The sequence below is a fragment of the Grammomys surdaster genome, unplaced genomic scaffold, assembly GCF_004785775.1.
Source record: "Grammomys surdaster isolate TR1022 unplaced genomic scaffold, NIH_TR_1.0 185, whole genome shotgun sequence".
Taxonomy (NCBI): domain Eukaryota; kingdom Metazoa; phylum Chordata; class Mammalia; order Rodentia; family Muridae; genus Grammomys; species Grammomys surdaster.
In genome coordinates, this window is record NW_021604630.1 from 16,950,157 (window position 1) to 16,976,072 (window position 25,916).

General features: G+C 39.3%; 1 protein-coding gene across 1 annotated transcript; it reads right to left on the minus strand.

Annotated features, from left to right (window-relative positions):
- Positions 1 to 9,761: 9,761 nt before the first annotated feature.
- Positions 9,762 to 25,280, minus strand: Frg1 (FSHD region gene 1). The gene is made up of 9 exons (XM_028768241.1): positions 25,090 to 25,280; positions 23,654 to 23,724; positions 20,053 to 20,178; positions 19,067 to 19,124; positions 16,327 to 16,441; positions 12,499 to 12,603; positions 11,661 to 11,752; positions 11,052 to 11,162; positions 9,762 to 9,885 (listed from the first exon to the last, which is right to left on the minus strand). The coding sequence occupies exons 1-9, from the start codon at positions 25,149 to 25,151 to the stop codon at positions 9,849 to 9,851; spliced, it is 777 nt and encodes a 258-aa protein (XP_028624074.1). The 5' UTR covers positions 25,152 to 25,280; the 3' UTR covers positions 9,762 to 9,848.
- Between the last annotated feature and the right edge of the window lie 636 nt (positions 25,281 to 25,916).

Consider the following 25,916-nt stretch of genomic DNA (forward strand, 5'->3'; position numbering starts at 1 on the left):
GACTGGGGTTCAATTTCCTGCAACTACATGACAGCTCACATGATTGTAACTCCAATTCCAGTGGGTCAGATGCCCTGTTTGGACTCTATGGTATGAACTGGTGCACAGACATACATGCAGGTAAAAGATCCACACATATAATAAAATATTTAAAATTATACGTATTTAATATGTGTGTGTGTGTGTATGTGTGTGTGTGTAATATGTGGTCTGTAGATACATATGTATAGGACAACTTATGGGAGTTGGTTCTCTTCTGACAAGTGGGTCCCAAGAATAGTGCTTAATGGGTAATTCTAGTGAGGGTTCCAAGACCAGGCAATGTATGTCAGGCTCAAATTCCATAAAAGGAGTCCTTGAGAGGGCTACTGTGTAAAACTGTGAAAGTAAAACACAAGTTATGATACAGACTCCAAGATGCTGGAAATGCTCGGACCGTTGGTGCCCCATTGAAGAAACCTGTGTGAAGACATAGTAGAGCTGGCTCGAGAAAGAGGCTGCACCTGTGGCGTAACTGGAGGGCTCATGCTACTCAAGGCTGTGGGAGCCCAGATGATACCGCCAAGATCCCGAGACGCCAGACAATAGAGTGTAGGATCTGTGTTTTGGAATTCCTTTGACCCAATCTTTCCGTGGCCCCATTTTGCATGAAAATATGTACTGTGCCATTGTATATTGGGGGTATGTAAAATGCTATTTGATTTTAGAGAACCCCAGAGTTAAATAATTATTTAAATAATCATTTTGTCCAAGTCTCAGTTGCGACTCTACTTTTGAACAATTCTGGAACTATTATGATATTGGGGACTTTTAGGGGGTAGACTAAATTAATTTTGCATAATCTATGAGCATTAAACTTTAGGGAACAGAAGTGAAACATTATGATTTAAAAAATATATTAATAGGAGTTGTAGCTTAATGGCAAATCCTTGACTGACATGTGTAAGATCCTAGGTTCAACCCGTAGCACTATAAATAAATAAGTAAACCTCTTAAAATGGCCAAAACCTTAAACTAGATAGGCCAAAGTCCTAGGGGAAAAGCAAATATTCCTTCCACCACAGAAATGCAGCAATAAAATGACTCTAAAAACATTCAGTATATCCAGAGATCAGTCTTACTGTGCCATCATCAGAAAAGCTTTCTCCTGAGGTAGATGGGAAAAATACAGAGACCCACAACTGGACAATATGCAGAGAGTAAGAGACCTTGGAACACTCATACCTAAATGGGAGGTCTCCATCACATCCCTCCCCCCAGGGTTTAGGAAACTGCAGAAGCAGAGGTGGAAATATTGTAAAAGCCAGATGGAATGAAGGACACCAAGGAAACAAGGCCTTCTAAACACAGACAACTGATATACATATAGGCTTACACAGATCTTGGCAGCATGCACAAGGCCTGCACAGGTATAGGCCTAATGGGGTCCCAGTGCTCAGAGGGGAAGTAGACATGCACACTACAACCCAGAAACTATGTTCAATTGATAACTACTCACAAATGAAAGAATTAGGTCTCTCCAAGGGAGTCTCACTAGATAACAAACTACTCTTGAGGGTAGGCTCCATGCCCAGTAGTAGACTGCCAACACAAAACAAACTCAATGGCATTTTTGGACGTTGTCTCATAATGCTTTACCAGAGCGTTGATGTTTATTGCAAGTCCTTTGCACAGCTCTTATTTAGTTTTAAATTATGTGTGTCTAAGTGTGGGTCTGTGCACCGGAGTGTAGCTCCTGCAACGACCAGTAGAAGACACTGTATCCTCTGAAGCTAGAGTTTTTAAGTGAGTGATACTGCTTAATAAGTTTGGAAGTGTCTTTTTTTTTTTTTAATTCTTTAGATAAATTGCTGTCCTTTGGGTCATTATTGTTTTGTGTGGGGATGCACATTATGTGTGCTAGTACATGTCTTGTGTGTGTTCATGTATGTAGAAACCATGGGGCAACCTTGAGTGTCATTCCCCAGATGCTATTTTGAGACAGGCACCATTGGCCTGACACCCAACAAGTAGGCTAGGGTGGCTGGTCAGGGGACCCTAGGGATCTGCCTGAGTCCATGCAGGATACCCAACTGTTCTCACATGGGTTTTGGGAGATCCTTATGCTTACAAAGCAAGTACTTCACCAGGTTTTTTCTTTTAATACAGTATTTAAGTGTTTATACCCTTCTATAAATGAAGCATTATTATTAGTCTTTTATATATAAACAGTTTTACATAGCTTTACCATTATTTTAAAAGGATTTTTTTCTCCTCTTCTCTAACCTGACCTCTGAGATCATTTCCTTTCTGCCAAGGCTTTATTTATTATTTCTTTGTCTTTTCTCTTTTCTTTTTGGCATACTGAGATAGGGTTTTACTATATACCTGCTGCTGACCTGGAACTCATTCTGTAACTCTCGGTCTTCTGCTCCAATCTTTATGACGTTTCCCCAACCCCCAGCATACTCCTAGCCCATAATTTTAACCCATTGATAGTTGTTCTTTTTACATCTTTTTTTCTCTCTTTTTTTGCTTTAACTCTTTTTTTTTAAAAAAAAATATTGGAATAATGAAGACATCTTGTTCCAACATTATTTTGCGCCTGCCTGATCACCTCTGTCTTCCACCTCCAATGCCACAGCCACTTTAGCAATACTTCTGGAACTGTCCATGATCTTGATCATGGTCCAAACATATTATGGAAAGTCTGGAAGACACCACCGAGTCTTGCAAAGAAAGCAGAAGTTACTAGGCAACTCTAGAGCCTCACTATGGACTGCACCCATCCCCAGCACTGATGTAATTATAGTTTGTCCTTAAAAAGCTTAGGGATGAAGAGACTTTCCAGAGGCATGAGTCTGCTCTGCTCTGGCCATTAATAAAGGACTGGGAAATTTTAATTGTCTTGATCAGCATGGTTGTGTGTCAGTAACTATCTCACGTGGATCATTTCAGTCTTTTCCTGGGAAATGGAAAACAGTCTCATAAAGTGGAGAAACTTGGCTTGACAATTGTTTTCTCTCACCTTATAGAAGACACTCTTTTGCTAGCCTTTAGATGGCTCTTGGCAAAAATCCAACAGCCACCTAAACTGCTAAATTTTCCTATATTATCATTTCCTGGCTTTTAAAAAAAACATTCAAATAGTTTCCCCATAATGTATCTATGTGATGTTTGTATTTGGGTTTCTCTGGTATGCCAAGATTTGTTTTTTGAAAATTTCTCAGTTGCTGTCTCTACTGTTTCTTTGATATCTATCATCTCATACTTTAACAGGATATATATTAGGCATTCTCATTATGTTCTCCATGCTTCTTTGGCTTAGAAATCATCACATGATCTCCCACTGAGTCATACATATTCTTAGCTTAAGCCAGGAAATTTTAAATGTTCTTTCTTCTGTTTTCGTTGACAATATATCACTGTGTTTCTCAGGCTCATGTTGTAGGTTCATGAACTCTCTCTTCAGCCTCTTAAGTACTGGGACTCGGTTTAGGCATATACTAACATGCCTGGCTATTTCTCATGATTGAGTTTCTTATGGATTCGTATGGAGCTTATCCTATTCAGTTTCCCAGAAATGTAGCCATTGTACTCAGATTCTCTGGCTCACAACCATCTGTAATGAGATCTGATGTCCTCTTATGGGGGGGTATCTGAAGATGGCTACAGTGTACTTACATATAATGAATAAATAAAAACCTGTGGGCCAGATCGAGCAGGGCTGGATCGAGAGGGAGAAGGGAAGGGTGGAGAAAAACAGAATTATCTCTGTTATTTTTTTTCAAAGTTGCAGGTATCCTAGGTTTGGCTGAGGCTTTCAGGTGTACTCTTGATTACTATTCATTCATCCCTAAGGATTCCTGTTATCTTTCTAGGTTCTATACATTCTGCGATTTGGGGTCAGATATATTTAAACATTTAATCCAAATAGACTAGTTGTTTCAACAAGAAGTGTGTCTTAAGTTAGGGTTATCATTGCTGTGATGAAACACCATGACCAAAAGCAACTTGGGGAGGTAAAGATTCATTTGGTTTATACTTCCACATCATTGTTCATTATTGAAGGAAGTCAGACCAGGAATTTAATCAGGCAGGAACTTGGAGGCAGGAACAGATGCAGAGATCATGGAGTGCTGCTTACTGGCTTGCTCAGCCTGCTTTCTTATAGAAACCAGGACCACTCACAAAGATGAGCCTCCTCCAGCCCCCATCAGAAATTAAAAATGAACCTTACATAGAGGCATTTTCTCAATTGAGGTGCCTTCTTTTCCATGGACTCTAAGTTTTATCAAATTGACATAAATCTAGCCAGCACAGTGTCATACATGGTATGAAATCTACCATATGGCTGGGGATGGAAGACCTGGTTGTGAAAGCTTCCTTATCTGTGGAGTTTGATTTGACATGGGAATTCCAGAAAAGAAAATGCCTCTGCATTTAATATTAGTGTATAACACTAAGCAACGAAACAGAGGGCCTACGAGTATGATCCCTCTCAGCTCCTGAGTACAGCAGTTACAGAGGCGTAGGGAAGGAAGAATAAATATGCTTTTAGACCTCTGATGCTGGCTACATAGAAAACAGGCAGGAAGAACAATCTATTTCCAGGAATTCAAAGCTGGACTGGAGAACAAATAGAACAGTATAAATTTCCCAAAGAAATCCTTTGGAGAACCACTTCTCTATACCCCCTCTACATAATGCCTTCTGATTTGTTTCTAGTGTTGAGTTCAAATTTCATTCCTATGTACTCAAAGTTAGAGAATCATGTAGGATTCCAAATACTGGTTTTGAAACACCTTACTGTCCCTGTCAGGATGGATTCCACACACACCCATCACTATAGCAATGCTCTTCAGCAGCACCCCCACCCCAACCCGAGACCTAATTCTTACCCTTCTCACTAGCTCACATCTTCAGTTTCAATGGTTTCTGGTTGACTTTTAGATGCTGTAAGCCAGGCATGGTGGCACGTGACTGCAACCCCAGTACTTGGGAAGTAGAAGCAGAAAGATCAGGAACTAAAGACCAACCTAAGCTACATAGCAAGCTTGAGTTCAGCCTGAGTTATTTGAGACCTTGTCCAGACCCTAAAGAGTTAAAAGTAAAAACAATCTTAGTAAGTTACTAAATATCTGATCGTTTTGTTTTGTTTGAGAGAAGTGTCTCATATAACCCAGACTGAACTCCGATCCTTCTGGCTCAACCTCTCAAATGCTGGGATTATAGGTATGTACCATGATACCTGGCAAGTTACTAGTTTTTAAACATGTAATACTTAGTAGTTGTAAAGATTTCAGAGTACATAAAGTATTATTTTCAATAGAAATATTTTATATTACAAATATATTTCCTCTAAGAAATAAGTCTTTACATCCCAAATGAACTTCTAGAAATTCAGATTAGAAATATCCTCATTTGAAAAATGTGGGCCAAGCGTCTCAGGATTGTGTTTGACTTGTGTCTGTCCAAGAACTTTTCCTCAAAAGATGTGTATAGTTATTGGTTAAAATGACTGTTTTTGCTCTTTCTGGAAATAAAGAGGAAAAAAGGAAAAAAAAATGTAGGCACTGTTTCTCAGGTCAGTGTTTTTATCTTATTTCTGATAAGGTTATCACACTGCTAAATCAGGACAATACTTAGTTGGGGATTTTTGTAATGCTTTAAACAGAATGCCTCACAATAGTCTGAGGTGTGACATATAGAAAGGGGAACACTTACATGCCTTTATTCCACACTACAAGTAGGGGCTGAATCTTGGACCTTGGGTGTGATAGGCTGGTGCTCTATGACAGTTGATATAACCTACGCCACTCTCCCAGACTGACTTTGCTATTCTAGCAGCGCTGATATAGATAACCAGGCATATCTTATCTACATTTGTTGCCCACACTTACTGGTATATTTCCTCTCTAATACAATATAAATTTTCATCTTCTCAGAACCTGTTACTAGAGCTACTTATTGTAATAAGGACAGGAAAATAGAGAACACAAGGCTGTCAAAGGGCTTAGGAACACACTTTTTTTTTTTTTTTGGAACACAGTTTATATAGAGAAGTGCAAACAGATGAAATGTTTATTCTAGGAAAATCAGTCACAGGCAGTCTTGAATACCAAGCAAATATTTGAAATCAGGGTCTGTCTTTTGATGTTTTCATGGTAGTAGTTTTCAAAATGGTTTTCTTTTTTAAAATTAATTTTTAGGTTAGCTGAGGAATCAGTTTGAGTGTGGCATTTTCATACATATAATTATGCTTTGTACCTCCTCCCATTAGTCTCCACTTTCTGCTTCCCTCTTATCCCATTAACTTTCCCCTTCCCTTACGGTCTCTTCCTCTCATTTCATGTTCATCTTTGTTTCATGATGCCCTCCTTCAAACACATATAATCCTAAATTTAAATCTATAAAACATTTATTTGTGCAAATGCTCATTTCAAAACTTCAATGGAGTTCCATTTGGATCCATTTTCTCACAGATGCCATGACTTCAATTTCTTGTATGGCTGTTAAAAATTCCATCTTGCTTTTGCACCTCATTTTATCTCCTGACCTACTGATGAGTACACAGGCTGGTTCAGTTTCCTGGCTACTGTGAATAATGAAGCAATGAGCATGGGTGTGAAGGTATCTATCTCTATGGCACGCTGCATAGTTGTTGGTGTATATACTAAGTGGTATGGCTAAGTCATGGTAGTTGTACTTTCAGTTTCTTGAGGAACTACCATACTAATGTCTTAAAGGGTTTATTATTACTTTTGTTTTTGAGATAGGGTTTCTCTCTATAGTCCTGGCTATGCTAGAACTCACTCTGTAAACCAAGCTGGCATAGAAGTCAGAGATCCACCAGCCTCTGCTTTTACTGGCAGTGTATGCCACCACACCCAGTATGGTGCATTTTTATATGTATGGGTGTTTGGCTTGCATGCCGTCTGTATTTTAGGTGTGGCCAGGTGTCCGATCTTCTGTAACTGGAGTTACAGATTGTCGTTAGCCAACATGTAGCTGCTGGAGATTAAACCCAGGGCCTGTGCAAGGGCAACAGGTGCATTTAACCACTAAGCTGTCCAGCTCCTCCATATGACTTTTTTACAGTGGTTGCGTCAGGCTGCATTACCGCACCAGTGTATAAGGGTTCCTCTTGCCTCATCTGGAGCATGTTTTCCTGATGATAAGCTTTACTGGAGATGGAATATCAAATAAGTTATAATTTGCATTTCCCCTTTAGTTCAGGATGTTGAATGTTTTCCAAGTACTTATTGGCCACTTGCAGTCTTCTCAGAACTATTTAGATATTCACTCCATTTACTGAACATATGACTTGTACAATTTTTGAAGTGTATTAGTCTAGCAATTAACCCTGTCTGATGTACAGCCAGCTGTGCTCTTCTGGTTTTCCCCTCATGCAGTAAGCTCTCTTCACAGGGACAGGTGATTGTTCCTTTGCTGTGCAGAATTTCTCATTTCATGTAATTCCATTTATCAATTCTTGGGATTGTTTCCTGTGATACTGGAGTCCTTTTCTTTGTTTTTTGGTTTTTGGAGACAGGGTTTCTCTGTATAGCCCTGGCTGGCCTGGAACTCACTCTGTAGACCAGGCTTGCCTCGAACTCAGAAATCCACCTGCCTCTGCTTTCCAAGTGCTGGGATTAAAGGCGTGCGCCACCACCGCCCGGCCTGGAATCCTTTTCAAAAATAATTTTTTAAGTGTTTTCCCCCAGTGGTTTCAGTTTCAAGTCTTTGAGCTTCAATTCTTTTTTTACCTTTATGTAGGGAAAATTACGTGAGTCTAATTTTGTTCTAAATGTGGGAAATCCAGTTTCCCCAGAAACATTAAAGAGGCAGTATTTTTCCAACTGTTTTAAATAACTTTGTCAAAAGTAGGTGGCTGTATGTACATGTATTAACTCCATGCTCTGTTCTCTGCTGGCATAGTTTTTTGGTGTGTTTGGACCGTGTTGTTCTGTTAACTATGGCTCTGCAGTATGAGGTTGGGTATTGTGATACTGCCAAGGACTGCATTATCCTCAGTCTTTTATGCCTTTATACAAATTAGTGACTGTCGTTTTCTAACTCTGTGAAGACTATCACAGGGATTTTTATGAGGACTGTATTGACTGCCTAGATTGCATGGGGTAATACAACCACTTTTTATAGCATCAATTCTGCCAATTCTTCAACATGAGAAATCTATCTTTTAATATCTTCTCCCCCTCCACAATGTATTTTCTAACACTTGTTTGGTCTTAACATGCAAAATTGGGGTCTAATACTAGATTTGCTAAGCCTTGCATCTAAGGATAGTTCCTGGGAATCTATACTGAAGATCACAGGTGGGCTAGGTCATTATAGTCTGTAACTTTGAGCTATTGCTTTATCTGTGGTGGTGAGGAGGAGGAAAAGCCCAGATGATCATGCCAGCTTACAGATTTTCATAGCCTTGAAATGTAGGCATTTTAGGTTTGATGATTTCTGGTTGTGGCAGACTGCTGCTTTGTAGGAAATATGTTTATTAGCACCCTTCCCTCTTCCTGCTGAGATACTGAAACACGTCCCTTACAAAGCCAAGCCTGGAGTGAGTGTAAGATCTGGTTCCCAGTCTATAGCTCAGATGCAGGAGAACAGTGTGAGGCAATTCCCAGTTGTGGGGAGAGAGATAAGGTGGACTCCATCCCTTCACTGGCTCCTGTGTAAAGTGGACACTAGGTACTATGCTTATAGACAGAACACTGTCTTGATTTTAAGAGTATGAAACATAAACTATAGGAATAGGCCGGGTTTGGCAGGTTAGCAGAGTTTCTTTTCTATTATGGCGGATTTTAATATTAATGTGCCACAAATTATAATCACCCGAATAGAGCCTCACCTGAAGAACTGTCCTGATTTCCCTGACTGACGTGGGAAGGCCCATCCTGACTGTGGGCAGCACCTCCAGGTAACAACTCAGTTAAAAGTCTAGTTCAGAGGAAGGGTTATTCTCTCTTGACACTTGGCTCTCCCTCCTGAACTGCACTGAGCCACACTACTGGCTCCTTCACCATCAGCAGAGTCAGCATTGCCAAGCTTCAATCGCTGAACAGGGAATGAACACAGGCTCTACGGGAATTCCCTGAGCTTCCAGTGACAGACTGGGTCGACTGCGGCAACTCCACTTGTGAAGTGAGTAACTGTGACTCATCACCTCACAGAGGGACAGCTATTTTTGTACTTACTCCAATTAAGGCACCCAGTCAGGAGTGATATGGCCATCATTATTATGAAGTTCATTTAATACAGTGATTTTCTCCCCCTCTCTTCTTCCCCACAACCCATCCCTCCCTCTCCTTGGTGCTTCTCCTCTAGAGACCTTGCCTAAAACACTTCTTTGGGGGAACAGGGTCTTATGCACCCTAGGCTGGCCTTGAAATGTCCTTCTACACAACAGGACAATCCTTGTTATGGTACTAGACCACAAAACAAACAAGCAAGCAAAGATACAAGGAAAATAAAAGAAAAAGAGAAGAGTGTCAAAGCTTTACTCACTTTAGGTTTCTAACTTTGTACAGATCAAGCGTGGACTGAGAAAAGAGGCACACGGCAACAGTCAGAGTCCTTGGCATCAGGAACATGTGTCCTGGAGTAACATGACAGGGAATTTGGAGAATGAAGAGTCCTGTAGTCCTTTAAGAGGGGATGCTTACCTGAAAAGTAAATCCCATGAAGGACCAGGGCTAACCTTGACCAGTCAGGTCAAACCAGATACTAAATTTAGCAATAATTTCAAAAGGACTCGAGAACTCTGTAAAAGCACTCATACAGAATATATTTATTCAGAAAGAAAGAAAAGAAACAGAAAAAACCCCAAAGCAACACACAATGTCCCGTCACTTGCAGTATCGGTCAGCTTTCAATTTGGCTCTCCTGTTTAAGACAAAAAACCATCGACGTAAAACACACCATACAGAGTCAATTGCTAAAACATAGGAAATTCAAGCTTGGAAACTGTTCTATTTTCATAACTATTAAGCATTCATAGTAAAGATTTTATGAAATTTTTACCCTTCGGTTTTCTTTTTTTATATAAAACTGATTCTACTCTTATGAAACATATTTTGTAGTATTTCACAAAGGTGGCTTAAGGGCTTTTTCAGTTCACAAGAGAAATGATAGTTATTCATGAGTTAAGTAAGTTTAAGTCTAAGTTTTTACTGGGCAGCAATGGGGTGTTTCTTAAAAACCGGTTTTAAAGTTGCTAGACTAACAGATTACTCTGTTTTAGAGTTCACAGTCTGACTATATTTTATGTCCTTTTCTGACTTTTCAGAACCACATAATTAAATGTATTAATTTTTCAGGTTGAAAAGTATTCTCCCATTAATGGATTTCACCTTTACCAACTCTATAAACCAGTTAACAGGAAGTATATAATTACGCATTATTTTATCAGATAATGGAAAGGATTAAGAGTGATTTGCATCTTCTGACTGACTGTGTTAAGCAGCAGCTAACTTCCTTGCCTGCTTTTTCATGTGGTAGCTGTAGGCTGTTATTTATTGAAATATAAATAAATTGGAACAAATATCAATAATGTGCTATATGACAAGTATCTTGTACACTGCTAGTCTAACCTTACTAAAACAGGTTTGATTTTCCTTACTAAACTTTTGGTCTGGATACAAATTCATGGATTTTTTTTCCCCTTCAGTTTTAGTAACCTCTACTACTCTGACGGAATACACAGAATCTAATAGTACTCAAACAACTTTCTAGCCCTGTTCCTAATTCTTAAGGGAAGATGATGGGAAGAGAATTTATGTGAGGCAAACATGGTAACTGTCAACCACAGAAATGGCCTGGTGGCTCAGTAAATTTATGTAAGTTTCAATGAAACCTGAAAAGCTAAAAGAATGCATGTATTTACACTCTAGTTGTAACTTAGAAATTTGTTTTCAGCATGCTTTCCCTAGGCTTATGTCTTCTTTAGATAATATTTGCCACATAAATTGAAGATAAAGACAATTCTTAAACAGTGATGTAAGAACACACTGCTTTTGAAAACTGCTGTAATTATGTAAATATACAATTACCTGTCCAGAAGTGTCTCGTGTAAAAATCCATCTTTCCGAGCCTTTTTAAGAATTTTACTATCTTCTTTGCTTATTTTGAGTTTGTGGTCTTGAAAGCTCTGAAATTTCTTTCTGTAGAGAAAGATCTCTCATTGAAAAAAAAAAAAATCTCAAACTTCTGTGTTTCCTTATCAAACTCCAAATACTATTAAAAGTTTTTCCAACACATTTATTTAACAAACTTAATTGTATTTCTTAAAAAAAAAATGATAGTTTTTCTGCTACAAAGGTAATTTTTTTATGATTCTAGAGGGCTGCCATTTGGGTAGCATTGCAAAGCCTCCTTCTCCTAGGGATGTTGGTGGGTTGAAGCCCTCATGTCTGGAACATGAATGACCCCTGAGTGGTGTGACAGCAACTCTATTAAAGGGAGAGCTGACTGACGCATGCTTTAAACCCTTTAGCTTTAAGCACTGAAAAAATAACTGGGACAACTGAGGCCCTAAGAAAAGCACTGAGCTCAATGCTCTGTTTCCCTGAGTTTTCACTATCGGTTCTTGTGGTCCTTAAGGTTCTTTCCTGCCCTGAGCAGCCCAGAGTGTCAGAGTGAGGCTAGAATAGAGTACATACACATAGTTGATCTCACACTGCTTCACACTTCCCTTGTCTTCTTCTGGGATGTCATCCTTTTTCTTGGTTTCTCTTTCTGCACAGGATCTGATCTGGATATTGAGAGAACCCAATAGATCACATATTCATCTTCCTCTCCCGACTTGCTAAGCAAGAGCACTCTAAGTGATTTCTCATGCAAACCAAGAAAACAATGAACTCATCAATCAGATTTAGGAAAAGACAAGCTCAAAAAAGTGGTGTGTGATTTTTATTTCATAAACATATTATTTATAGAAACTGCTGGAATTATATGTAAGCTGAAATAAGGCTCTATCAGATTGCAGTTAGCTACCTGAGGGTCTTGTGAGTTTACTGAGAACTTTACCGTGATATGAATGTATCTGTTTAACTTTTATAATTAAGTAAAATAACGAGTTGCATTAAGGAACTCTGCCTCAAAGAAGGGCTTTACCTTTCAGTTAGTGACTTACAGCAAAGGAAAACAAACAACTGCTTTATGTGTTTCATGCTTCTTCTCATGGACAGAGGATGTGTACTCATAAAGAGGGCAAAATCTGAGGGCCAAAGACTGACAAGGTCTACTAGACTGTCATGTTTATTAGTGACTACTGTCATCGGTGTTAAAGTAGTTAATACAATTTTGCTTTTGCAGATTCAGTCATGTGCTGCAGCACTGCTTCTAAGGATAAAAGCCAGGAAACAATTTACACTTCGATTTACAAGATACACTGGATTTATGATTAACATGAAAGCACACCCGGATCAGATCTGGAAAGTGGCAGTCAGTGGCTACCCCAGGCTTCACAGACATCCCCTATTGTCTGTAGGTGTTTACCTTTATCATTTCTTCTTCTCCTGCTGTTTTATTCTTTGCTTCTATATCGCCTGCTTCATTACATCTAATAAAGCAGCTATTTGAGGCCAGTAAAGCCATCTTCCCCTAAAGGAAACAAAGAAAAAATTAAGCTATAAATACTTGCAGAAATTTAAGTCATTATGCTAGCTTTCTTTCCAATTCTAAAATTAAAAAAAAAAAATTGACAAAGCCAAAAACACAAAAACATACAGAAAGGGAAAACCAAAATCACCCCAAATAAATCTTAATTTTCAGACATTATCACAATAAACACGTCAGTGTATTTTTCTACGGGGCTGGAGGCTGTATCTCAGTGGTAGAGCATTACACTATCATTTTCTTTCTTCTAGCAGGACAGCATTCTTTTTTTTTTTTTTTAATTTTTTTATTGGATGTTTTATTTACATTTCATATGTTGTCCCCTTACCCCATCCCCCACCCACCCAGGAACCCCCAATCCCCTCACACCTCCTCCTTCTTCTTTGTGGATGTAACCTCTATCTACCCCCCCACTCCCACCTCCCCACCCTCAAAACTCCCACCCCCTGGGGCGTCCAGCCTTCATGAGGTCAAGGATCTCATCTTCCACCTGTGCCCAGCAGGGCCCTCCACTCTTATATATTCAGTTAAGGCCCTGGATCCCTCCATAAGTGCTCCCAGGCTGGTGGTTTAGACCCTGGGAGCTGTGGTTGGTTGGTATTGTTGCTCTCCTCATGGGGCCACAAATCCTTTCAGCTCTCCTTCAGTCTTCACTCTAACTCCTCTGTTGAGAACCCCATGATCAGTTCAATGGCTAGTTGTGAGCATCTGCCTCGCAGGACAGCATTCTAACTATACAAAATTAATTCCTGTAATTCCTGTCTCTAAAGATACAACTCATTAGGTAAGCTAAAGAATGTCTTCAAGAAAATAAAATGTATCAATAATATACAATATTTTATTGAAATACTAATATTTTGAGTGCAATTTACTTTTCTCTGTAATTCAAAGCATTAAAAAGCTAGCCTTTGGCCTAGAGGGAATTTTGTATAGAATGACGTTGTATTCTTTTAGGGGTCTAATGTTTATGATTATACTTATTTCTATTAAATAAATCCCCCCAAATTAAATTTCTTGTGGGTTTGAATGTGAATTATAGTTAAGCTTTCCTAATGACTGTATGGGTTAATTAAAATTTTCATTTGAATGATTCTTCTGGAAAACTTTGAATATCATAAAAAATTCACAAATACAATAATTACAGAATAATCTTGAAATATCCAATTAAAATAGTATGAGTCACATGGATTTTGCTTAGTGGCTAATTTAAGGTGGCAGGGACTCCACTGTATGTAGCCACATGCCCCAGAATCTACCTGTAGATCACTCTGCTTCTGCAATTTAAATCAGTCCTGGAAAAAAATAAAACAAGATCTTCCAAACTAAAGTGAGGCAGAAGAGCACAGACGATGCCACAGTGCATAGTACATGATGAATAATTACAGCGGCTCTTTGTCTCAGATCCAACTCCCTCGGCCATTCCCTGGGAACCCTAAGCCCACCAAGGTAGCAAGTAGGCAGCCTTCCACCTCCAGTCTCTCTTCTCACCTCCAAATCCAAGCCCCGAGTCTCACCTCCAGCTCTGGAGCACATGAACTGCTGTGGCCTTTCCTTCCTCTCTGCCCCCATTCCCATTCCCTAGACCACGCAGTCCAGGTGGCACACTCTGCTTTCCTCCCTTCTGTGGATACCCTCAACTCCAAGACCACCCTCATTTCTAAGTGTCAGCTCCCAATACCGAGAAACATATTTCCTACCTCAAACCCGCATTGGCCATCCCTGGTAGGTCCTCAAACATATTCACTACCAGGTAACTCACAGCAATTACACTCTTGTATGAACCAGAGAGGGCAACAGAAACCAAGGAACGGAACACCATCCCAACAAAGACAAGATCAGATATCAGCATGTAGAAGTACAACTATCCCAAACCCAAATACCTAGACACCAATGTAAAATCAGTAACAGTCAGGACAGTCTATCTCCTCTACAGCCCAACTGGTCCTGAGAAATGCAATATAGCTGACACACAAGACAAAGACTTCAAGATAGTCTGTATGACTGTGTTAGAGGTCCTTTAAAAGGAAATGAATAACCCATTAACAAATAAATGAAACACAAACAGTGGAATAAAATGGAAAAAAAAAGTTCTATACATGAAAGCGGAAATAGGACTTTTTAATCACAACAGATAGAGAAATAAAGGATACAGACATATAGAAAAGCCAAGCTGAGGGATAACTGAAACTCCAGCAGGAAACTCAGAGGCAAGCCTCACCAACAGAACACCAATAATGACACCCAATGACAGTTATCAAGATTAATACCCTGTTCAGCCACTATCAGAGAAGCTTCCTCTTGAAGCATATGGGAAAAAGTTTGGAGACTCACAGCCAGACAATATACAGCGAGACGCTCTGCAACATCCAGTACTAAATGGGGTGTCTCTATGAAATCGCTTCCCTCAGGGCTCAGTGAGTCCTTTGAGACAGAGGTGGACAGCATGCACAGGCCTGCCCAGGTCTGCAACAGACAGGTTTCTAGAGCTCAGAGGTGGTGTGTACATGCTCCCATCCCTAACCCAGAAGCTGCCTCTACCTGAGAACACTTACAAAGGAAAAACAAGTTTTCTCCAAAATGCAGCCTCACAGGGGAAACAAACCACTCTTCTGGGTAGGACCCACACCCAACAGCAGATGACATGAACTCAATGGCATCTTTGGAGGTTGTTTCCTAACGCAGAGTCAAGGCATTTTTTTTTAACCTCACAGGTCCTATGCTTACACATGATGGCTTCTGGTTTTGTGTTTTGATGAGATTCCTGAGTGTGTGAACATGTGTCTCTGTTATCTGTTTCCTGTGCTTTTTCTCTTTTGACTGTTTGTTTGTTTTGTCCTATGTGATGTTTGTTTCTGTTTTACTGTATTATATTTTGTTTTATTATTGTTCCCTAGATGTTTGTTTGTTTGCTAAGGAGACAGAAAGGGTGTAGATCCTGATGAGAAAGGAGGTAGAGAGGAACTGGGGAGGAGTATCATGAGAGGAAACCATAATCAGAATATACTGTATGGAATAAAAATCTACTTTGAATAAAAGAAAAAAAACCAAAACAATAAATAAATCATGACTGTTAAGTACAACTCTCGCTCATGAAATGTCAAGTTGTGTTTCTCTCAGCATTAGCCTCCTCGATTGCCCTCTTATCAGTCTCTAAAGGTCCTGAACACATTTATGTGAAAAAGATGCTGCTGAAATACCATAGGATTTACTTTTTTATATTTTCATTAAAAAATATGACAATAGGCCTCAATGGCACATGGAAACCAGAATGGAAAATGTCCCCCTTTGCACTGTTTTGACAGCAACGTAATTTATCACTTTGGAATGCACCAAGCCATTGTAGTGTTGATGTTGTATCATTATGTTTAGTCTGTGTTTGTCTTTATAGTTATTATAGTAGTTCATTTTAATTTTGTCCAATTTAATCTATAACACTGTTACAATCTACCTTTATTGTTTTACTACTAACTTTAGAGAATATACTTTTACTGAAATGACTTTTTCTTTTTTCTTCTTCTTTTTTTTGAGACAGGGTTTCTCTGTGTAGTCCTGGCTGTCCTGGAACTCACTCTGTAGACCAGGCTGGCCTCAAACTCAGAAATCCGCCTGCCTCTGCCTCCCAAGTGCTGGGATTAAAGGTGTGCGGCCACCCCTGCCCGGCTGAAATGACTTTTTCTTAAACTGGCTTTTCTAAATAACAATACTTACATCTTGAAACACTGGCTCCCATTGTTCTCTGGGCCCAATTGCATCCGAACGTCCAACAACAAGTCCATCTGAATTTATACCAAGATATTTTCCATAGCCAGACTTCAGGGCAATTCTTTGGTTTAATAAAAAAAAAAAAAAAGATAAATGTCAAAAACTGAGAGTGAGAATTATAGACTGAGTATACTTATGCACCTGTATGTGCATACATACAGAAATAAGTATATCAATATATAATAAATCCAGACCAGACATGTTTACAGTGGACACTCTGTTCTCTATCTGTAAGCTTACATTTTGCTAATATAATCATTATATAGTTATCTTACATTGTGCAGCAACCATTTTCCAAAGAGATTACTGTCCTATTGTAGATGTATAAAAGTCACCTTTTATGCTATTGTATAAAGTCTTACTGATTTCTCTGTTATATATATACCTGTTGATTTATCTTTAGAAGAGATTCCTAGAAAAGGAAGCCACTGGATTGAAGGTTATCAACTTATACTTGTAAACCAATGTCTTTTTTAACAGCTCAGCAGATTCCCACCAGGGCAGGCTATTAAGTGCACAGATGTTAAAACTTTACAGTTTTTCAACCTGCTTTCAAGAAAAAGCTATAAAAACTTACCTCTCACAAGAGAGGTGCTAGGAACTGAAAACACCACCTAGGCTAATGCGCTAAGCTATGAAGCTAGCTAAACATTATTTTAATCATGCACTTTTGAAAATGAATACCCTGGCTATGATGACATATGCCTTTAGTCTTAGTACTCAGGAGACAAAGGCAGTTGGATCTCCGTGAGTTAGGGGCCATCTTGGTCTACGTAATAAGTTCAAGGCCAGCCAGGGGTACATAGTGAAACCCTGTATTTAAAGGAAAGAATGAAAGAAAGAAAGAAGGAAAGAAAGAGAGAGAGGAAGGGAGGGAAAGAAAACTGAAGTATATTTTCCTTGTTAAGTTGATTTGGTTTGGAATCATCCAGAAGATTTACCTCTGTGTCTTTGAGGGTGGTTTCAGAGAGGTGTAAGTGAGGAGGCAACACACACCCTTAATGTGAGTGGTAGCATCTTTATGAGCTGGGGTTCCAGAATATGAAAAGGGGGAAAGGAAGGAAGCCAGCTGAGGGCCAGCTCTCCCCTCTCACTTGTTGACACCTGGAAATACAAAATTCCAGGCATGCACACTCTCTCGGCTCCACTAGCTCTGCGACTGCTCCTTGGCAAGACAAACTTTATCCCTCAACTACGAATCAAAATGTTTTGTCCTGAAGTTGTTTTGTCAGGTCTCACTGATAAGAAAAATAATTAACATGTACTTTTAAAATAATGAAAAATTCAGTATGAATTGTACTGTATATACATTGCATGACAGTCATTAAGGAGAATGACATCAACATGTCTTTCATTTTCCTTTTCCATCTCAAAACTATATGGTGTGTGTTCATTTTCTACTGACATCATCAGGACTCTGCTATGCAAATATATTACCAAATAACCACTCACTGCTGCTGGAGATTTGTTGCAAATACTTTCCTCATTTTCTTTTGCTTATAGCAACTATAAAGATTATTGACTAATATTTTGTTCCTTTGATTTACTCCTAAGTCTTTCAAAGAAATATAAAAGTCATTATTTAAATGTGATTTTAAAAATTACGATTTCTGATTTTTATTTTGCCTACCAATCTCTGGGGATACTAGATTGACTTCCCACTCAGTTGATGGCTGAAGATAATATATAAATCATTATTATATTGATATAATTACTATACAACATTGACACTCAATTTCTTTTTTACCTACTCAAAATACCATTCTGTACTTCTGCACTGTAAGAACAAAACTGGTCAACTGTTTTGTGTAAGGAATATTCTTTGTTTACTTTCAGCAAGATTTTCTTTTGCCTTCTTCTCTGTCGACTTTTTCCTGAGAGAGGGTGTCACTACATCCCCTAGGGGCCTAAACGTGTCCTCTCCTTCCTGAGCCTCCTGATGTCTGCCACTAAGTTGTTATGTCTCTTCTGACTGCAAAATCTATACATTATAGAATCATTGGCAGATCTTGTTTTATGTTTATTTTCTGTTCATGCTCTTTCTGATCTATTTAATTTGGTCTTTTGACATTTTTCATTTTTTGGCTAGTTTTCTAGACAAGGAGCATATACTGGGAATACCCACATATGTAGTACAGGTTAAGTATCCCTAATGGCCAAATTTCAGAAATCCCAAGTTTCTGAGCCAGACATGAGGTCATATATGGATAATGCCATAGCTGGCTTCCTACGATTATTCACAGCCAAATTCAGAAACAGTGACACACTGTTTAAATGTATCTTCAGACAACGTATGTGTGAGGTAAATAAAACATGTGCGCCTTCACTAATGCACAAGTAGACATTCCCCAAATTCCCAAAACCGAAAGTTCAAAAAAGTTCTGATTATAAACAACATGTTTTCTGAACACCATACCTCCTTTTCAAAAGTCTTTCAATTAAAATAATTCTGTGACCTTATATTCACTAATAGTGTAATTCTGTTAACATAAGTGAAATTATTATTACTTTTGAGACAGGGTTCCGTGTAACCCAAGCTGGCCCCAAACTCATTACATAGACAAAATGGCCTTGAATTTCAGATCCTTCTGACTCTTCTTTATCTGGTATGAAAGGCATACATCACCATGCATGGTTAAGTGAAATTAAATTTTAAAGCTTTTAATACAGTTCAACTAAAGCTTACCTGGAATCAGACAATTTGACGGCAGTAAACTGCTCTGGAGGACTGGGACCTTCATCAACTACAGAAAGATAAAAATGGAAAATATACAACATTTGTTAGAAATATGTATTATATATATACATATACATATACATATACATATACATATACATATACATATACATATATATATATATATATATATATATATATATATATGTATTTTGTGCTTTAAAAACCAGTTTTCCCCCTAAAATTACTTATAAGGATATTAAGATATTTGGACACACTATAATAATATACTAACTATACTATCAAAATATCATTTTTGAATTTCTGTAATGAATTTATGTATTTTGTAGGACAGTTTGGCATGACATTTACTTAGCCACTTCCAATATAATCTCATGTTTTAAAACACAGTACATAAATAATGTGAAATACTAAATGCTTTTATTTATTCCAGAAATGTTCAATCTTGTTTACTTCAGTTACTTCATTCCTTGTGGTATTTCTGTGTGGGCTAAGGATAAGAAGAAAATGTCTAAATGTCTAACTGTTAACTACACCCAGTTCTAAAGGAAAAACAAACAAAAAAGCACTTCTGATTCAGATTTTCTTCCCACCTACAATCCTATATTTACTCTATTATTATTATTATTATTTTGGTTTTTTGAGACAAGGGTTCCTTGTGCTGCCCTGGCTATCCTCTGAGATCTGCCTGCCTCTGCCTCCAGAGTGCTGGGACTAAGGCGTGCGTTGCCACCACCTGGCTACAATGGCGATTTTAAGGCTATTTTCTATTCCTATAGAGTTTCCTCTGTCACTAATCACCATGTTTTCAAATGATTATTCTAGAAAAAGACACTTCTCAACAGCTAATAAAGAACAAGGAGGACAGAGAGATGTCCAAGAGCTCAGTGTGATGGCAGCCTTGCTTCAGACTCATGCATAAACTTTGTAAGGCTTTACTTCACAGGGTCTCCGTCACTGTCCCCCACACAAACCTTCTCTGTGTGGAGCTCCTAGTGTAAACAGTCCATTGTCCAGTGCGTGGATATAAGCTCCCTTATCCATTTCAATGGCAATAGTTCCTGAAATCTCCCCAAAGTTGGATACAGTCCACCAGATTCCTACAAAATAAAAATCAAAATTTATCCTTTTTATCTAGGGTTACTCAAAAGCTCTCTTGTATACTATAACTTATTTTTAAAAAGCCTGTCAACATAAGAATGAATGCAGAGAAATCTGGTTTATCTTGTACTGACTTCCTCCTAACTACCACCTTGCATATGTCCTGTACAGTCCTTAGCACTCGAAACTGATGCAATCCTGAGTTACCCATATTTTACCAGTTTTGCATGAACTTGTTTATTCATACATGTAGATTCCTGTGACTAACATCATAGTCAAGATCACTCTTAACACATACAGAAATACAAAACGGTAAGTTCCTCTGACTGCATGCTTTCCAGTAGCAATGTCTAAATGAGTCCGAGAGAGAGAGAGAGAGAGAGAGAGAGAGAGAGACTGACTGAGACTGAGTTTGCAGCAGCAACGTGGCAGCCTCTCCTTTTCCTCAGTGGAAGTCTGAGACTAACATCAAATCCTACATACACCAAGGCTTTCTCCTACACCCAGGATGAAGCTTCATGCATGCTAGGCAACTATCCTACCACACCCCATCCTACGTTCAATAGTAAGTAAATCATTTGAACATAGCATCTCAATAGTGAATTTCAGAAAAACAATAAATTCCTGACAGACAAGCTCTTCAAAATTTTCAGTCTCTGCCAAAGTAGAGAAAATACATCAGTTTTAGAATTTTTCACTGCCTAAAAAGTTAGTTCAAGAAGGAAAGACGTTTTATTCTTGGGAATTCAAGTAGCCTCCACTCAAATCCCAGATGGATGCTTACATGTTTCATGGGTGCAGGATCATCCCATGGTCTAAGCTGTCAAAAAGCAACAGACTATGAGCAGGACTCAAGGAAGCTGCCCATCACTAAGTCAATCGGTTTTGTCTTGTTTTGGTAGTGGGGCCCCAACCCACCACCTCACTTAAAAAACAGCTTAACTTGGTCTAGTGCAGACACTAAGGCTGAATCTGAGAGTCACCCCAAAACTTTGTTATTTCTTAAAACAAATGAAGGAACATGAAGTTGTTTATTTTTAGAACTTCGAAAGGTTTTGCTGTGCAGTCTCATTTACAGTATGACATTATTCATTATTTTCTTAGTGCATTTCTACATATGGTTAAAAATGCATTCTGCAGTTGTCAGTTATGTGTTTTCTATATGTCAGAACCATTGGCAAGTGGGGTACATGTTCAAATCTTTGATGCTCTTTGACTAATTCTGCAATTTACTAAGAATTGTTTTTAAAATCTTCATCTATAATTCTTATTTTGGTAGAACGTCTGTGACGATCCTCTGCCTAAAATCAGCCTGTCTGGGGGACTTTATGCTGAAGACTAGAGTAACAACCATGGCTCTTCTCACCACATTTGTCCAGTATTTCCAGTGTCTTGGCTTGTAAAAGAAAAACAGTAAAAGCGATAGAAGACACCAGAAAGGAAGAATCAAACTATTGTCAAAGAAAACATGACTGCAGATAGATATTCATGTAAACAACGTAGCAATGATAGTGAGCGAGCTTAACAACCCAAAGAGCAAGGCCAATACAGAAATACAAGCTATATACAATTGAAATACCGAACGTCTCAAATATTCTAGAAGCAATACAGTTCTCTCAGACAACCCAATAGACTTTATTAAATGAAATGGTGAAGATGGTTCTGAAATTTAACTGGACACAAACACCCAGAATAGCGAATTTTAACTAAAGAAACACAAAGGAGACACACTAAACTCCTGGGCCTAGAAACCTTATAACACGAATGAAGTAATGAAGTGACAAAGACAAACATAGTAACAGAAAAGTACAAATGGAAAAATGGAACAGGAGTCAAAAAGGAGACCGACATACGGAAACTCAACTGATTTTTAAATAGCCATTTCATGGCGAAAGGTAACTGTTCAAAAGGAGGCTGGAGCTGGTTATAAACAGGAAGACCAGAAGCAAAATCTAACCTCTGAGACCTACCTCATACTACACAATAACCCTGAAATGAATGATTAAAAACCCTGAAGTGAATGATAAAATAAGGGAAGAAGAAAACTCTAAACTATAATATGTCCAAAAGGAAGAGTAGACGTTTTTCCAAGATGTTGGGGTAAGCTAAATAAAGATTTCAAAGGCAGTAACCATGAGAGAAAACAATTAATGAGCCTGAGGAACACTAGTGACCACCTTAGCAGATAAGTAAGCACTGTCAGGAAAACAAAAGGCACCAGCTTGAGAGAAAGGGCTACTTACTACCCAGGACCTGCAGCCGACAACTTTCTTTTATCTTTGGTAGGACACTAAAACAGCAAAACCATTTAGAAAAATTTGGCACATTCTAAGACCATTAAATACTCACCTATGCTACGAAATAGCAAATCAGCACACACTTTCCCCTGATCCCGACCCTAATTATAGAATTCTATTATTTTAGAACTGGTTTTTTTCAAGTGATGGGAGGTTTCCTAAATCGTAACTCTACATCACTGTCTGTCTTTAAATCCCTTATTACATTTATTCGCGTCTGTGTGTGTATCTGTGTGTGTATCTGTGCATGTACAAGTCAGACTGAGGACAACTTGTGAGAGTCATTTCTCTCTTTCCCTCCTTCCCTCTGGGATCCATGGACCTGAATCAGGCTGCCAGGCTTGGCCATGCATGCCATTACCTGTTCTTTTATTTTGCCAAAGTTTCAAAATTTAGCTTGCCCAGTTTTAATAGACAAGAAATTTGATTGAAAATATAGGTATACACAGGACAAGGAAACAAAAACGATTTGGCTAGAGATCTGCAAGTATCTGCTTCTAGAATCATTATTTATAGGGCACCTTGGTGTTCTGTTGTGTTTACGATTTTCATTCATTTCAGGGTACATGATTATTAATTTGCTAGGTTATACTTCCTCTGGAAACAAAGAAATTGCAGACTTTTCACTATGGTTTATATACTTTCAAAGAAAATAATTCGTAGAACATACTTGGTTAAACAGTACTTTTGTCTGACTGGCCTTTAAAGTTAGGGATCAGACTCAATGGAGTTTCTGGTCCACTGCGTGTTTTCTATGACAAGGAAGAACAAAAGTGACATCTGGTGACCCGAGAAGCAGGTTGTTATCAGTTCTCATGTGGAAAATACTTCAAGTGGAACACCAAGAGATGCAAACTTTTCATACAATAAAGGATGGTGCACCTGGGAGCTAAGATGGCTGTCTAGACTTGGTTAATGTTTGGCAAAACTCTAAGAATACTGTAAGGCAAGTGAAAATTACATGAGCCTCAAATATTAGTCATGCCACAGTCTGGCTGTTCGTATCATCCCATTTCTACATGCTGAAACCTTGTCACCAATGCTCTGGAGCTCAGAGGTGGCGACAGACAGAGGAGATTAGTTTGTGATGGTCCAGCTCTCAAAACTGCTGTTAGTGCCCTAATAGAAGAGGCTCTAGAGAGAAAAAAAGGAAAAAGAAAAAGCTGAAGTGGCTTACCCACAATATCAAGTTGGGTCTCCTCATCCTCTTCTCGTTTTCTCTTCTGATCTTTGCTCTTTTTCTTTTTACTAAAGGGGAAAAAAGACACATACATGAATTTAGACATATTGGAATATGTGTTAAAAACTACAAGAGGAGAACTCAGAGGAGTCATTCCAGCTATATAAGTGACCTATAAACAAATGATCTTTTATGATTTACAGATATTATATTTGAAATACTGAGAAGTTGCTTCTGCCCCTAGTGTTCACATTACTACATTAAAAGCACAATCTGCAGCCACTGCCAGGTTTTAAGCCCTGACCCTGTTAGTCTGCTATTTAAAGAAAAACAAATACCTCAAAACCTTTAATCCTTCTGTCAATCAATGTCACCACCTAGGAGGGTAATAATGAGCCCAATTCCTAGGGTTATTATAAGAATTGTGTGTGACTATGTACCTTCTTCTATTGCTTTAGACTAGAGCTCTGTGCTGGCTACTGTTTTGGTCAGGTTAACATAAGCTAGAGTCATTTGGGAAGAGGGAACCTCACTTGAACAAACACCTCTACCAGATTTAGACTGTGAGCAAACCTCTGGGGGAATGTTCTTGATTAACAATTGACATATGTGGTCTTGGCACATAAAGGGTAGGTGTCCAGAGTTGTGTGAGAAAGCAGGCTGATCAAGGCAGTAGGCAGTATTTCTTGGTGGCCTCTACATTGGTTCCTGCCTCCAGATTCTTGCCTTGAGTTCCTGTCCTCACTTTCCTGGGATGACAGACTGCAAGACAGATGTAAGTTGAAATAACCCCTCGCCCCAACCCATGTCTTTGGTAAAGGTGTTTTATCAGAACAATAGAACCCCTAACTAAAGACAGCCTTGAAAAAAGTATGTCCACAATAACCAGAATATTGACAGCAACATTAGTGGGAAACATTCATCAAATGAAGAAGGAATAAGATGTACTAATGATATAACAAAAATAATACTATTAATACTATTCAATCATAAAACGGAACAAATACACAGGCCACAGCACGAATGCGTCTCAAAACTAAGAGTAGGAGATGGCTCAGTGGTTAAGAACACTGACTGCTTGCTCTACCAGAGGTCCCGAGTTCAATTCCCAGCAACCAAAGGGTGGCTCACAACCATCTGTAATGGGATCAGACGCCCTCTTCTGGAGTGTCTGAAGACAGCAACAGTGTACTCACACATATAAAATAAAACTAAGTACAACAAGCAAGTAGGGAGGCCTCTAGGGTCCCTAAAGTAGGACTCATGGTTTCTGTTTCGGGGGCTCCCCTGCCACTCAGCGTCAGCTAGGGAGTGTCGGTCCACGCAGCTCTGCCTCTAGGGGTTGGCTACCCGGGGAGGCTAGCACGGCCCTGGCCCCCCGGGGATGGATACACCGAGAACCGCAACTCCCGCCCGAGCGAGCGCCGCCTCACCTCTTGGCTTTAGTGCCCTTGAGCACGAGTTTGGTGGACTTTACATAGGAATATTCGGCCATGGTTCGGCACGCTGAAGTAGCAGCCGCTGGAAGAGCTCCTGCAGGAGGAAGTGGCTCTAACGGCCAGAGCCGAGGGAATCCCTTACGGATCCCTCCGCCTTCTTCCACTCCGGGCTACGAGACTCCTTCCTATTTCCTGTTTACTGTGGTCGAGGCGCTACGGCGGCCGCGGAGGGTCCAACCACGCCAGCGTTCCTGGTGCAAAGTCCCCGATGTTCGCGGCTTTTTTTTTCCCTTAACAGGCAAAACGTATAGACACGCCCCCTGGTGGGCGTGTAGGTATCTAGCAGTTTTTTGCTGCTGAGGTTGCGAAGAGCAGACCTGGAGATGATGAGCCAGATGTTGAAATGATCTGTCTGCCCACTCTCTTCGCAGCGGACAGTGCACCAAGTTCCCCGGGCAGCCAGCCAGGCTGGGCCTGCACAGGGTAACCGAGATTTGTGTTCTATGGAGGCGTGGGTCAGAGCCTTTGGCCTCGGGCAAATTTATCAACAACTTCAGCTCCGGAGTTGTTAATTGTGTTGTACAAGTTTTACTCGTGTATTGTGTATGAGTAATGCACAGGAGACAATTGAGGAATGATATAATGTATAGTTGCTAAATACTGGTCCCTACCTCAAGTGCTGAAGGACTTGGGTCTTGACATGGAATACTAATCTGTTTTTCCCTGTAGTCTTGATCTAGCTGCGTGCATATTTCTTTGGCCTCCTCCAATCTTTCCCACAATGTTATATTACAAACCATGCACCGCTGATACAGCTTCTG